We start from the raw sequence: 15,224 nt of genomic DNA, 5'->3' as shown, positions 1-15,224 counted from the left end.
CGAGGCCCTCGGGACCTCAACCAAAAGTACAAACACATCATAAATTACCACCCAAACTTATACCAATCTTCAAAATACTTCAAACAACATCGAATCAACCAAAACACACAAGATTTAAGCCTAAGCTTCCAAAATCTTCCAAATTACGCTTTTGATCAAAAAGTATTCCAAACCACGTCCGAATGACCTAAAATTTTGCACACACATACAAATGACCCAATGGAACTACTACAACTCTTAGAATTTCATTCTAACACCTATATCTAAATCTCACCTATCAATCGGAATACGCCAAAATTTCAATTTCGCTAATTCAAGCCTAAATCTACTCCGGACCTCCAAAACACATGTCGATCACGCTCCTAAGTCTCAAATCACCTCCCGAAGCTATACAAACCCTCGGAACTCACATCTAAGCCTATAACATATAAGTCAACATCCAGTTGACTTTTCCAACTTAAGCTTCTCAAAAGAGACTAAGTGTCTCAAACCTCACCAAAACCTTTCCGAACCCGAGCCAACCAACCCAATCATACCTAGAACCGATAGACAAAGCAATAAGAAGCAGAAATGGAGAAAATAGAGCGATAACTCATGAGATGACTGGCCGGGTCGTCACAATTTTAAATGATAGATCAAATATTTATTTATATCTAAAATTCAAATGACATTCTGCATTGATATAGTTCTTGATATATTGGATTTTTCTAAATCTCTATGATATTCAGCAAAATAAAATAACAAGTAATTTTAAGTTTGATATATTTCATTCTCTCTTTGGATTATTTCTACAAGTTTCCTGTTGTGACCTTCTTCTCCCCACTATCCACATGAAATCGACATTTTTTGTTCCCTTTCAGATATTGGCTTGCACATCCCCTTCCTTGGCCTTCCTATTCTTTTAGTCACGTATGGTGGCAAGACCTTTTCATCTAGAACTTCTGCGGGAATTTTCCATGTGCTTTTATCAGGAACCAGATAAATTAGAATTTCATAGGTCTTCAATAGGTACTTCCTGGGGTAGTACACCGAGCAATACTCAGTATGATCAATGTATTTGTATTTTAATATTGCCCGAGCATGTGCACATGACAACTCACCCAAGTGAAACCTTCTACAGCTGCAAGTACGATCTTTTAGGAACACCATTCTCTGCTTACCCTTATCTAGTACTGAATATAAGTAACTCGCCAAAGGGGTCACCTACAAAATTTATCAACTATCATCAGTGGTGACAAAACAGATGCCCTCAAAATACATATACTAGAGAGCCTACAAGATTTAAAATAGCGTAATATCATGTCAAACCAACCAATATTTCAACAGTGGGATAGACATAGATGCTACAGTAAATTGAAAACCTTTGCTTTTGTACATGTGGACACTAGTTTAACAGAATCACACAAAGAGTTCAAGATATAACAAATCTGTGAATTCGACATGATTACATATTATATGCACAAGTATCTACAGATTCCAGTCATACCTTCATCCGATGTGACAATTCGAGATTGTCCATCAGCATTGTATCATATCTTTTCCCAAGATCAGTAAATGACTCTATTTTATTCTTTTTGTTTGTAACATTCCATCGTCCGATCAATTGCCTTATGTACTCCAGCAAAGGCAATACTGGGAGTTCCCTAGCAACCTTGAGCGCTGCATTAATCGACTTCACAATGTTTGAAGTCATTATCAATGTTCTGTTGACAATGGAATGTGCTATGGACCATCTTTCATACCCAACGTTCATTAAGTAATCTTTGACCCACTTATCAATTTTCTCTACCTCTGCCATGTGGTAATCAAACTTCTCAATTGTGTATGCTTTGGCTATAGAAAAGAATATGTCTTTGAGCTGCAAATGGTTCTTGTTGTAATTTTTTTTACATTATTCCATAGGTGCAATATGAAGACACAGTGAGGTACTTGTGGATACAATGTTGCCACTGCATTTTTAATGCCTTCATTCTTGTCCAAGACTATGCACATTCCCTCCCTTTCCCCAAATGCATCCTTGAACCTCGCGAAAAAACAGTCCCAGGAAGCATTATTCTCTGAATCTACTATGGCATATGCGAGTGGTAGGATACTACCTAATAAATTGAATCATATAAACATGTGTGAGTATATACATGAATAATATATACATATACACACACACATATACACACATACACACACACACACATACACACACACACACACACACATATATATATATATATATATATATATATATATGCTTATGCTTACTTGCTGGATCTTGTGTGGATGTTATCAATAATGTTTCTCTGTATGTCAATTTGAGAAAGGTTCCATCTACAACAACAACCGATTTGCAATACTACCATCCTTTTATAGACGGATATAGTGCAATAAAAGCATATATGAACAGGTCTTCCTCTGTTTTTTCAAACTTACCACCAACATAAGATTTGTAAGAACCAGCGTATAAAAGTAGCTTGGCAGCTTTTCATATGATTCGCTCGGGTTCCCTCTCAGTAGTTGAATTGCATATTCTTTCGATCTCCATAATTTCATATATGTCATTTGAAGACCATACTGCTTGTTCATGTCTCCAATTATGTCACTAGGAGTGTATATTATTTTGGGGTCTTTATATTTGTCTATCAGAAAACTGCCGATGAGTTTTGCAGTAGCTTGATGTTGTACGTAAGATCTGTCTTTCAGCGGGCATGAGTGCAGTTTGCTGAAATTTCTGACCTTGAAAAGTTTTGCTTTTTTCAGGCTCGAAGACTTAAAATACCAATCACAGTTGTTGTTGATGCATACTAGGCAGTACCTGCGACAAAGATATAAACTTTTCCATTAATAAATAGCGCGACATGAAATACAATGATATATAGTGATACACACTGCCATCAACAATACCAGATGAAAAAATACAATGACTATACAGTACTAGATGGTGACAACCACAACTTAAAAGTGTACAGCCACAGACTTACAAGCAACAACTAATTTTCTGCATAATTATGCTTCTAACATCCACTATTATATACATTGAGATACATAATTATACAGTAAATATTTTGATACATGCTTTCACTTGATCTATGCACCTTAAACTGAAAATTTTCCTTTACTGCCAAGTGCTTCAAGACTTTGACTATCGTAGCCTTGTCTTTATAAATTTGACCTTCTTCTACATCTATGTATTGAGGGTCAGTTAATATTGTATTTTCATCAGATTATGTATCCTGTCTAGGGTTGTGCATAATTTGGTAAATACCGAATTACCATACCGAAACTGAAAATTTTGGTATTTGGTATACGATATTTTGGCATTTGGTATGGTATTTGGTTTAAGTTTTAAAAAAACTGGTATTAGGTATGGTATTTGGTATTTTAAAATAAAATACCGAAATACCGATACCGTAACGAAATATATATTATATTACATAAAACATATATATTATCAATTATAATATAAATATAAAAAATCTAAAATTTTACTTTCCTTTATTTTCTAAGTTCATCAATTAACTCTAAACAAGTAACAAGATATTTCTAATGATCAAATATTCTTTTATGTACAATTTTCTCTATTTGGATCGATATTTGCTAGTTTAGGACAAAAATTTTGTCAACAAACATTTCCAGTTTTGTATTTTTGAGTACTTTAACAAAGAGTATTAGAGTTTATCGCTCTATGCACTAGTTAGTATTCAAACTGAATAAATCGAAGTTACCGAACCGAATAAACCAAAATCGGAAGGAGAAAAAGTGAACCATACCGAATTTAATTAGGTACGGTATTGGTATAGGATTTTAAGAAACCGAATACCGAAAATACCGAACCGAAATGTCTAAATACCATACTGTACCGATCGACGAACACCCCTAATCCTGCCAGTCTTCTCCATCCCCAAACTCGATAATATTAATTGTATCGCCATTGTATCTCTCCTCTCTAATTGAGCTTTGTCCACATTCTGAGGAAATCACAGTAGAATTTGAATTGTAGCAGATTATGTCCATATCCCTTTCACTCAATGTTATAGAAACGGGATACATTGTAAATTCCGAGCTTTTTTTTAGCTCAAGATATACACATACACCCATACTATTGTGTATCACTATTGGTAGAGAACTATTTTGAACAGTGTATTTGATTTCAATAACATTCAATGAAGTCTCTATCATAAGTTGTTTCGAAATTATGTCTACAAAATCTTCAAAACTTATATTTGGAGTAACTATTACAACATCTGCATTGTGATCTACAAAGTTGTTGTCAACATTCCATCAGCCACCATACCGGATAAAAATTGGTAAATTTGCCATTGAAGTAGCTGAAATTAGGTCAAACATCATTAATTCCTTGATTGATTTTGATTGTAGTGCGCAGTTCCTTCTACACAGAACCGCGAAAGATGTATTGATCGATTTTGAGTGAAATTTGGAGCTCTTTTGGAGAATTTTTTGGGAGATAATGTCGTGATATACAGAGGGAGAGAATATCGTGATCTGGTAAATTGATACGCTTGAAAAACGGGAAAGGAAGGAAGATCTTTAGCGTGATTCTTGGATGGAAGAATCCTTCCTTGCGCGTATCTCTAATTTTGGGATACTTTTGGTAAGTGTGTAATTTTGGGCTCGAGGTTGGTAAGTTTGTGTTTGAATTGTCTATTTCTGTACTTTTCCTTAAAAAGAAACCAAACAAAATAATTGTCATTGTAATAGAAAACTTCAAATGATAGTGAGCATTTTTTACACTATTTGTACATTGAAATGTGACCGTGTAAACACGGGAAAAAAACTTAATAGTATCGGATTTTATAATCTAATGAATGTATAATGCTTGTCTTTACATATGTTATCACTAAACGATAATCAATTAATACACATTCATAACCCAATTTACCACTTAATCATGATAAATTAATATAATTTGATATAAACATCAAACACATATATTAAACCCCTAGAGGCTATAGAGAACTTTTTGTATTTAAAAATAATCAATAATCTCAATAATGCCAGATAATATAGTTGGTAAAATGATACGTTAGTGCACTCTAAAATATATTCACATAATGGTGTCACTTTAACAACACTCAATGTGAACGAGTTAGAACCTTTTGGAAGATGTATAATGGATCACCCTAATGGCTTTTACTAATGATTACATACTACCATGATTAAATAATAAATTAGAGTGAGAATATTTTAATTAACTATAGTTTAGTGATAATCATATATATAAAAATATGTGCAAATCTTATATTCATTAAATTGATGTAAACATACAGTACATATAAATTTTTATCCGCAAGATATTGACTAACAATGTGGGTGCTATTAATTTGAAGGGAAAACTAAGCGACACATCAAATATATACACTGTATTTATCATTCGTTGATATACTTTCAACAAATTTATCATTCGTAGCTATATTTGAATTTTACAGCAAATCTTACGTGCGTGACCGCGCACTTGTAGCAGTGCTACTGCAATTTTGTGCGGTCAGGTGCGCGGTCAGGCCTTCAGGTGCACGAGGGGGAGCACTTGGGGGGCATTTTAAAGCCCTACTTTGTCCCCCACAACCCCAAAACACAAACACTTGCTCTAGAAAGGGAAGCTCTCAATAACCTAACTCCTTAAAGGTCTCACCACCATCCAAGGTAAGTTCTAATAGTGATTCTAAGTTAATTTCAACTTCCCAACATCTTATTAACATGGGTAAACCCTCCATATCATTAGATATTCGATTAGGACATCATTGTTGAGAGGAGGAACCTTAAAACTAGAATCCAAGGGATTGAACTTCAAAAAGGTAATGGCTTCACCCTATAATTGATTCTAGCATTGGATTAATGATTATAGACTCTAGTTCATTGAGATATGAGTTGATGAGTTTGATAGAATAGCATGGCTATAGGTTTGGGTTGTTTATTGTTGATTATTGGTTAAGGGTATTGTTTACCTTATGGGTGATAAAGAATGATGTTGATTATAACTATTCGAGACTTTAGAAACATCATTAATGGGTTATTGGGTGTAGAAACACCATTAATAAAGAGTATGAAGCTTTATTCTCACCAAGTATTTGATAAAATGCTTAAGTGACCAAAACATGAGTATCATAGCTAATATGGAATCCCTTTGACTTGTATTACTATAGATTAAAGCTGAAAGGGTTGACAAACATTGTATTACGCTCAGGAGCAGGAAGTTAAGGTATGTGAGCCTAACTCTCTACATTTGGGAATGTTTATGTTTCTACTTATGTCTCATTATTATGACTATTACAAATTTCCTCAGAAAGTAATTATGCCTCAGTTCCATGAATAGTTGTAGAACTTCAAGTCTCTAGATGATGTGGTTTCATAATTCATTCAATATCCCATGAGTCTCAGTTATGACATATCATTTTATTACGAATACACATTCCAGTTGATTCCTATCCAGCAGTTCAGTATTATGTAAGTCCGTATGTTTCAATATTTCAGTATCATGTATTGCATCATGATTATCACTTCCTTATTTTAAATCCTGAATGTCGAATACCTGTATTTGGGCCTGAGACTAGTTTATGTTTTATGCATCATTGGGCATGAGGCCGTAGTTATGTATACGTATACTTAGGCCCGAGGTCGTAGCTTGTGCACATATATATATATTGGGCCTGAGGCCGTAGTTTATCAGAAAAACAGGTTGTTCATCATTCATAAGAGGGAGTATTCATATCCTTACTTCCTTGTTCAGTTTATCAGTTAGCAGTTCAGTTTCAGTTTCAGTATTTACAATTCTTTCCTTCAGTTGTTTTACATACCAGTGCAATTCAAATGTACTAACGTCCTTTTTTGCCCGGGTCTTGCATCTCGCGATGCAGGTAGCGATTTACAGGTTGACGATTCTGCTTGCTAGGACATCTCGTATCAGCTATTGGTGAGCCCTAGTCTTTCGGGGCATTATCCCTCTCTCTTTCAGTCCTTATAGTATTTCAATTAATAAGGTATATCGGGGACCTTATCCCCGTAAACAGTTAGCATTTTCAGTATTATTTAGCGGCTTCGTAGGCTATAACCCAGTCAGTCAGATATTAATAGGCTTTATGTGTTAGCCTTGTCGGCTACTCATTTATACTTGCAAACTTTTTCAGTATTCTCCGTATCTATGATATTTCAGTCAGGCTCTTTAGTAGATCATCATGTTATATATTTACATCTAGCTTACATTTATACCACATGTTGATCCATCCATACAGTTGGTTCGCTCGGTCGCATAAAGCCAGGCACCGAGTGTCGTGTTACGCCTATGCCATGGTTTGGGGCGTGATAAAGCTTGATATCAGAGCCCTAGGTTTAGGAGTCTTAGGGAGTCTATGAAGTCGTGTCTAGTGGGGTCACTTTTATGTGTGTGTGCGCGCGCCACATGTGTAAACAATTGACCACCAAGACATTAAGGATTGTTTCATTTCTTTCATACTCTAGATTGTGCAGTTAGAGCTATGCTTTCAGGAATCTTTCTAACTCGTGCGAATTGTGTATTTCAGATAAATGCCTGCAAAAAGAAAGTACACTAGGAGGGCCTCAACTACTAGCCAGGGGGTTACGACTAATGCTGCTCAGGAGGAGGACACTCCGGCCCATGGGGTTGCATCGGGCTAGTGCCCAGTGCTTCAGACATGGATGTTAGAGGAGCTATCCAGTTGCTCACCTAGATTGTTGCTACTCAAGCTCAAAGGCAGGGAACAAGTCTTGTTCATGAGACAAGTAGTTCCAGGTCTAAGGAATTCCTCAACATGAAACCTCTAGTCTTCACAGGGTCCAAAAAGGATGAGGATCTGCAAAACTTCATTGATGAGGTTCAGAAGATATTTCGAGTGATGTATGCTACAGACACTAAGGCAGTAGAGCTTGATGCGTACCAGCTGAAGGATGTTGCCAACACTTGGTATGAAATATGGGAAGAGTCCCGAGGGGAGGATGTGGCTCCTGCAACTTGGAAGGAGTTTGTAGATGCGTTTCTTGAGCATTTTCTACTCATTGAGGTCTTGGAAGCTAAGGCTTTGGAGTTTGAGAGACTCAGATAGAATGATATGAGTGTGAATGAGTACTACTCAAGTTCGTCTCTCTGGCTAAGTATGCTCCGGAAATGGTACGTGATATGAGGGCTAGAGTTAGGCGGTTTGTATTGGGGCTTTCAGATGACTTGTTTTCTGATACTAATATAGCTGCTCAGAACAATTACATGACCATTACTAAGATGGTTACCTTTGTTCAAGGGAACGAAGACAGGTTGAAAGAAGAAGAACGACTATAGAGAGAGAAGGACAGGGAATTCAGTAAGAGAGCTAAGTCTGCAGGAAATTTCAGCCATGGGGTATCTCAAGCAGGAGGCAATCGCCAGTTCTTCAGGAAATAAAAATCAGGACCTGCTCCATCTTCAGCTAGTGCACCAGTTCAGAGGTCCAATTTTAACAAGAAAAACCAAAATTTCAGAGCAACAGGCTCACAGTCACAGGCTAGTGTGGGCTACAGAGACGGTGAGTACCCTACTTGCAACACGTGTGGTAAGAAGCATCCAGGGGTGTGTCGTTTGGGCACAAATGGTTGCTTTGGGTGCAGTCATCAAGGCCACTTCTTTAGGGATTGTCCATCAATAAAGCAGAACAATGGAGGCAATGTAGCTCAGTCCACTAATTCAGCAGCCCCTCATAACTCTCAGGCCCATCAAGGGCGTGGTGCAGCAAAGTCTAGTAATGCAGGCGGTGGTCAAAACCGTTTGTATGCACTGGCAGGCCGTTAGGATACGGAGGCTCGTGGAGATGTTGTCACAGGTATGCTAACCATATTCACTTTTGATGTCTACGCTCTTATAGATCCAGGATCCACCCTATCTTATGTAACCCCAAATATTCCTAAGAAATTTGGGATAGAACCAGAAAAGTTGTGTGAACCTTTTGAAGTGTCCACTCCAGTTGGAGAATCAGTTATATCAAGATGAATCTATAGGATATGTCCAGTCAAAGTGTATCATCGTCTTACTATAGCAGACTTAGTAGAATTGGAGATGGTAGACTTTGATGTGATCATGGGCATGGATTGGTTAGAGTCCCGTTATGCCATAGTGGGTTGTAGAACCAAAATAGTAAGTTTTGAATTTCCCGGTGAACCAGTCTTAGAATGGAAGAGTGATGCAGTAACACCTAGGGGTAGGTTTATTTCTTATCTTAAAGCCAGAAAGATGATCTCCAAATGGTATATATATCACCTGGTTCGAGTTAAGGATGTAGATGCTTAGATTCCCACTCTCTAGTCGATACCAATTGTAAATGAGTTCCTAGAACTGTTTCCCGAAGATCTTCCTGGAATCTCTCCAGATAGAGAGATTGACTTTGGAATTGATCTACTTCCAGGCACTAAGCCGATATCTGTCCCGCCTTATAGAATGGCTCCAACGGAGTTGAAAGAGCTAAAAGTCTGGTTGAAAGATCTTCTAGATAAGGGATTTATAAGGCCAAGTGTCTCACCTTGGGGCGCACCGGTGTTGTTTGTCCGAAAGAAGGATGGGTCTTTGTGCATGTGCATTGGCTATCATCATTTGAATAAAGTCACCATTGTGAGCACGTGATTTTTGCCCCACATGAATTACTCCTACAGAATTTCAAAGAATTATATTTTTTTATTTTAATTGTTTGTTATTTTAGGAATTATTGTAGAATTTTCTTAATTATTTACATTTTTCTGTGCATGTTTAATTTTATTTAATTTATGAAAATACAAAAATACATTGCATTTGTATTTAGCATTTATTTTTACATTTTTAGGTTAATTAGTAAATTAGTTGTTTTACAAAAATGAAAAATAATCACGAAACATACTCACTTTGCATTTTAACTTTTTAATTTTGAATTTTATAGTTTTTCTTTTTAATTTAGGAGTTATTTAATTTTTATAAATATTATGACTAGTAATTAATCTAATTTGGTAAGTTAATTTAGTTTAGAAATCAATTTAGGTTTTAATTAACTTGAAAAGGAAAAAAAAATTGAAAATTAAAAGAAAAAGAAAATAATCAATAAGAAAGGCTGTCTTTCTTTTGGGCCAAACTCGTACTAGCCCAAACAGTTTCCCCCCATACCCGTCTCATACCTGGCCCAAGCTCTACCTGAACCCGGTCCCAACTTTTAGCCTGACCAAATGATACCGTTTGGAGTTCATTTAAGTTAAATCGATCTGAGCCCTCCATTCCATCTTATCCAACGGCTGAAACCCTTCCCCCATCTTCATTTAAAACTGTCTGAATCCTTTCAGAACCCCTTGTACTTCTTCACTTCATCTCCTCCATCAAAGACTCAAGAACCCTAGCGCCGCCCTCAAATCCTTGCCGTCTCCGGTGGCGGCGGCGCCTCAAAACCCCACCAAATTTACACCACAAAATCCTCATGACCTCCCCTTTCCCGATATCTGACCAGTTTCTCTCGAATCACTCTAGAGCATCTCGAATCTTCAATTGAAACAATTCGGCCAAAACCCTAAAAACCCCAAATCTCCCCAAATCGTCAAGTTCAACGAATGATTAAGGTCGAAACTGGCTTTGTTCGTCTATTCTTAAAAAGAACACACGATTAAGGCCAATTTCGGCTCAAAATCGAAGGTTATGAAGCCAGGTCAAGCTCGTTGTCTTTCTGCCTCTATTAGGTGTTTCAATCTTCTCTTTCTTTCATTTTTTCGTTTTCATTTTCATCTTCTTCTGTTTCTCTCCTTTGCTTTCTTATTTTTCTGTTTCTTAAATCATTTCTGCATGCCTATTAATTTTAGGTTATTTTTGGTCAGCATTTTGTTAGTGTGTTTGATTTTATTGTTTGATTTCGCTCAAGTTCCCTCCTATTTTGTTTTATTTGGAATCCCTGGCTTCAGGAGTTCATATAACTCTGATTGGACATTTTCTTGGGTTTTCTGTTGGGTTTGATTTACTAATTGGGCTCTACCAACAGAGGCCCAAAGAAGGGGGTCAGTCCGGGTTTATAAGCATAGGTTTTGGGTTGATTGTTGGGTCAACTTGACCCATATCTGATTCTGAGGGTAAATAATAGAAGCCTAAAAGGTAATGTGGGGAGTTTGGGTAAGAAGAAACTCTTGTAACTGAATATGAAGCTGCTAGGAAGGTGGGTTTGGGGCTAGTCTAATAAACAAAATTTAAAATTGGGGATTAACTTGCAAGAAGGGGTAATTGGAAAATAATAGAATCATTTCTGCTGCCCTAGAGGTCTCTATAAAAGGGTTGTTTCTTTCTTCTCAAGTCAGGGGAGAGAGATTAAAAAAGCTGAAAAACTTAGAAACGGCTAAGCATTTTTGAGATTCTGAAAATATTGAAATTTGCTTGGTTTGGCTTTTAGACTTCCTCTGTTAGTCAGATTCTATTGAAAACTCGACAGAATTGCGTTAATCTAGGAGCAAAAAATGGTATAAAACTGACTGTGGGTTGTGTTGTTGATTGATGATACACTCCTGCTGTCTTCTTCTTAATCTCTAGCTCATTTTCTTGTTGTTTTGTTGCTGTAACCAGGTACCTCTTTGGACTTTTTATCAATATATGACACTTGAATTTGAAGCATTGTTTGGAGATGTAGATCTTAGTCTAGCTGAATACCTATGTGTATTACTAAACCTGTCTTAGTTATGCATCAGTTTATGTTTCATTACATCACTCATTGTATTTACTTATGCCATGAATGTTAAAATGTGTATTGAGTTTGTATCTAGACTTTAGGTTTTGTCATTTTGATTTCATTTGGGGTTGAATCTTTCTGTCATGTGTTTGGTGTGGATTGTCATAAGATGGTCCTAGGTGAGATGAAAAACTCTCTTTGTTAGGTTTTTAATCGTATTGGTTCAAGCTGGTAGTAATTACAAGGCTACAGTTAACTAATTTGTGGTTTCTACCTCTTTTAGATGTTGGTTTGGGTATCTGAACAAATTCAGTAACATGATATTGCATTTTTTATATCTAATTTTAATGGTTAAAATACTCTACTATTAGATTCACTAAGTATGTGAGTTCAACTATGATTAGTAGTAGTTTTAATTTTCAAATACATATGGTTTATGTGTTCTTTGAACATGAAGGGTTCTGTTTTGTTTTGAAAATGAGAAGAAGCATGTTTTTGTATTTTTATTAAAGGTAGGTTGTGTAATTTCAATAGTTAAGTGTTTAATGCCCAAAAGGCTATTGTTTTCCCAATACGTGCTAAAGCGCAAAGCTTCAAGGACTGTTGGGCTTAACGTGAGGCCCAGAGAAATTAGTCCATAGCCATAAAGTTTGGCTCTATTGAGAGCTCGACCTGGGTCCCCATGGCCTTCAGTATATGCTCATTCTCCTAAGAGAGTTTGCTTGGTTCGACAAGAAAAGGATTTTAATAAAAGTTCATCTTTAAAATGTTAATTCAATTTCAGATTTCATGAAGCCTTAGTTGATATGTGTTTAAATGACTTTGTATAAATTTTTGTTCTGAGAGTTGGGTCTAATGCTGGCCCAGTCGGTGAAAGGACTCAATCATCTGGACTGCCCTTTACCCGTTCATTCTCTTGGGCTGAGTTCAGCCCAGAAGCCCAATGCTCCCCTGTAACTAGTAGTCGTGCAAACAATAGTTTCAATTACGTTGTTTTAAAATAATTCGTTTACTTAGGTTGAGGTGTGCCATATTAAATAACACCAATAGTTTATGGCCCTCATAATTCTAAACTAAGAATTCATCCGAACAATTAGACTTGAGGTGTACCATAAGCAAAAATTAGATAACCCATGGCCCTCGTATAATTAGTAATAACTCTTTAAGATCGAAGTGTGCCATTATTAAATTTTCCATGGCCCTCGCAAACCTCTTTGTAATTTAAACCATCGTAGTTTTCTTTAGGCCCGATTTAGATTAGTATTGCGATTATATATACGTTCGCGTAATATAATTGCAAATTTAACTCTAAAAAGACTCGAGGGATGCGTTCGCGCAACTTCAACCAAACTTTCTTAATAAATCAACAAAAGTGTTATTAATCGTGGACACATTCGCATGACATGATTTTGACGCGCCAAAAGAAAAGAGTATACGTACGCGTAACTGAATTCTTTAATTACGCATAATTCAAGTGATTTAAAAGCGGTAAAAAGATAAACGGACATAGGTCATAAAAATGAGTAGTTAAACAACTTAAGCCAAGTAATAATTGCTAAGCGACCGTGCTAGAACCACAGAACCCGGAAATGTCTAACACCTTCTCCCGGGTTAACAGAATTCCTTATCTAGAATTTCTGGTTCGCAGACTTTAAAAATAAAAAAATTTCCTCGATTTGGGATTTAAAATAAACCGGTGACTTGGGATACCAGATAATTTATTCCAAGTGGTGACTCTGATTAAATAAATAATCCTATTTCGAATAATGTCACTTAAATTGGAAAAACTCCCTTATATACCCTCGGGGTAGTAAAAAAAGAGGTGTGACAACCATCAAGAACAAGTACCCTCTTCCCAATAATTTATTTGATCAACTTCATGGTGCCCAGTGTTATTCCAAGATTGACCTCAGATTGGGATACCATCAGTTGAAGGTTAAGGAAGTTGATATTCCAAAAACAGCTTTCAGGACTCGGTATGGGCATTTCAAATTTTTGGTAATGTTATTTGGTTTAACGAATACACTAGCAGATTTCACGGACCTTATGAATAGGTTCGTCAAGCCATATATTTATTTGTTCGTTATTATGTTTATTGATGATATCTTGATTTATTCCCGTAGCGAGACTGACCATGCAGAACATCTCAGAATTGTGTTGCATTTATTGCAGGATCACAAGCTATATGCGAAATTTTCTAAGTGTGAATTCTGGTTGAAATCAATAGCGTTTTTAGGCCATGTCATCTCAGAGGAGGGCGTGAAGGTGGACTTTCAGAAAATAAAGGCAGTGAAGAATTAGCCTAGACCCACCTCAATATCCGATATAAGAAGTTTCTTGGGTATAGCAGGCTATTATACGCGTTTTGTGGAGGGGTTTTTTTCTACCTCTTCCCCTTTGACTAAATTAACTCAGAAAAAAGTCTAGTTTCAATGGTCGGACGCTTGCGAGAAAAGTTTTAAGGAGCTAAAGAAGAGGTTGACTTAAGCTCCAGTCTTGACATTACCGGAAGTAACCGAAGGGTTCGTTGTTTATTGTGATTCTTCAAGGGTTGGTCTTGGATGTGTATTAATGCAGCATGGTAAAGTCATAGGCTACGCATAGAGACAACTCAAGGCTCACGAGAAGAATTATCCAACTCATAATCTTGAGTTAGCCATTGTGGTGTTTGCGCTTAAGATCTGGCACCATTATTTGTATGGGGTGCATGTTGATATTTTTACAGATCACAAGAGTCTGCAGTATCTAGCTCTGCTAGCGATTTATATTGTGTTTCACACTTTTGCATAATATTTGCGTTACTGATTTTTCATTTATTTTCTTCTCTCACGTTGCTGATAATATTTTTCGGGTTTTGTTGTTACGTATCTATTGTCTATGAGTCGAGGGTCTCCTGGAAACAGCCTCTCTACTCCCTCTAGGCTAGGGGTAAGGTCTGCATACACTATACCCTCCCCAGACCCCACTGGTGGGATTTTACTGGGTTGTTGTTGTTGTTATAAGAGTCTCAAGTACATCTTCAAGCAAAGAAAATTGAATCTACATCAGAGAAGGTGGCTCGAATTACTTAAAGATTATGATGTTGATATTATCTATCATTCGGGGAAAGCAAATGTTGTAGCCGATGCTCTTAGTCGGCGTTCTTTGGGAAGCTTAGCTCGTGTTGAGGCAGGCAAGCGAACTATGATGAAGGAATTCCACCGCTTAGCAAGTCTAGGAGTTTGACTTTTGGACTCCGAAGATGGTAAGTGAAGGAAAAACAGTTCAGTGATCCCTACTTATTGCAGCTGAAGGAGGGAATTCACAAACACAAGACTACGACTTTTGAAAAAGGGGAAGATGATAGTACTTTGAGGTATATAGGCAGATTATGCGTTATAGACGTAGATGGGCTCAGAGGGCGGATTATGTCAGAAGCCCACAATTCCAGGTAGTTTATTCACCCAGGTTCCACAAAGATGTATCATGATTTTAAGGAGATTTATTGGTGGAACGGTATGAAAAAGAACATAGCAGATTTTGTGGCTAAGTGTCCAAATTGTCAGCAGGTGAAAGTCGAACACCATAGACCTGGTG

The 15,224-nt window shown here is 36.8% G+C and overlaps 2 protein-coding genes across 2 annotated transcripts; one reads left to right on the top strand and one right to left on the bottom strand.

Annotated features, from left to right (window-relative positions):
- Positions 1 to 822: 822 nt before the first annotated feature.
- Positions 823 to 1,798, bottom strand: LOC104219035 (uncharacterized). Its single transcript, XM_009769671.1, has 3 exons — positions 1,487 to 1,798; positions 1,313 to 1,384; positions 823 to 1,203 (listed from the first exon to the last, which is right to left on the bottom strand). The coding sequence occupies exons 1-3, from the start codon at positions 1,796 to 1,798 to the stop codon at positions 823 to 825; spliced, it is 765 nt and encodes a 254-aa protein (XP_009767973.1).
- A 6,330-nt stretch (positions 1,799 to 8,128) lies between these two features.
- LOC138874017 (uncharacterized) lies at positions 8,129 to 8,782 on the top strand. Its single transcript, XM_070152517.1, has 2 exons — positions 8,129 to 8,271; positions 8,476 to 8,782. Exons 1-2 carry the CDS (start codon positions 8,129 to 8,131, stop codon positions 8,780 to 8,782), a joined length of 450 nt encoding a protein of 149 aa, XP_070008618.1.
- Positions 8,783 to 15,224: the final 6,442 nt, after the last annotated feature.

Source organism: Nicotiana sylvestris, chromosome 7 (assembly GCF_000393655.2).
Source record: "Nicotiana sylvestris chromosome 7, ASM39365v2, whole genome shotgun sequence".
Classification (NCBI taxonomy): Eukaryota; Viridiplantae; Streptophyta; class Magnoliopsida; order Solanales; family Solanaceae; genus Nicotiana; species Nicotiana sylvestris.
Note: the sequence above shows the minus strand (reverse complement) of the source record. Positions and strands in the feature narration are given on the sequence as shown.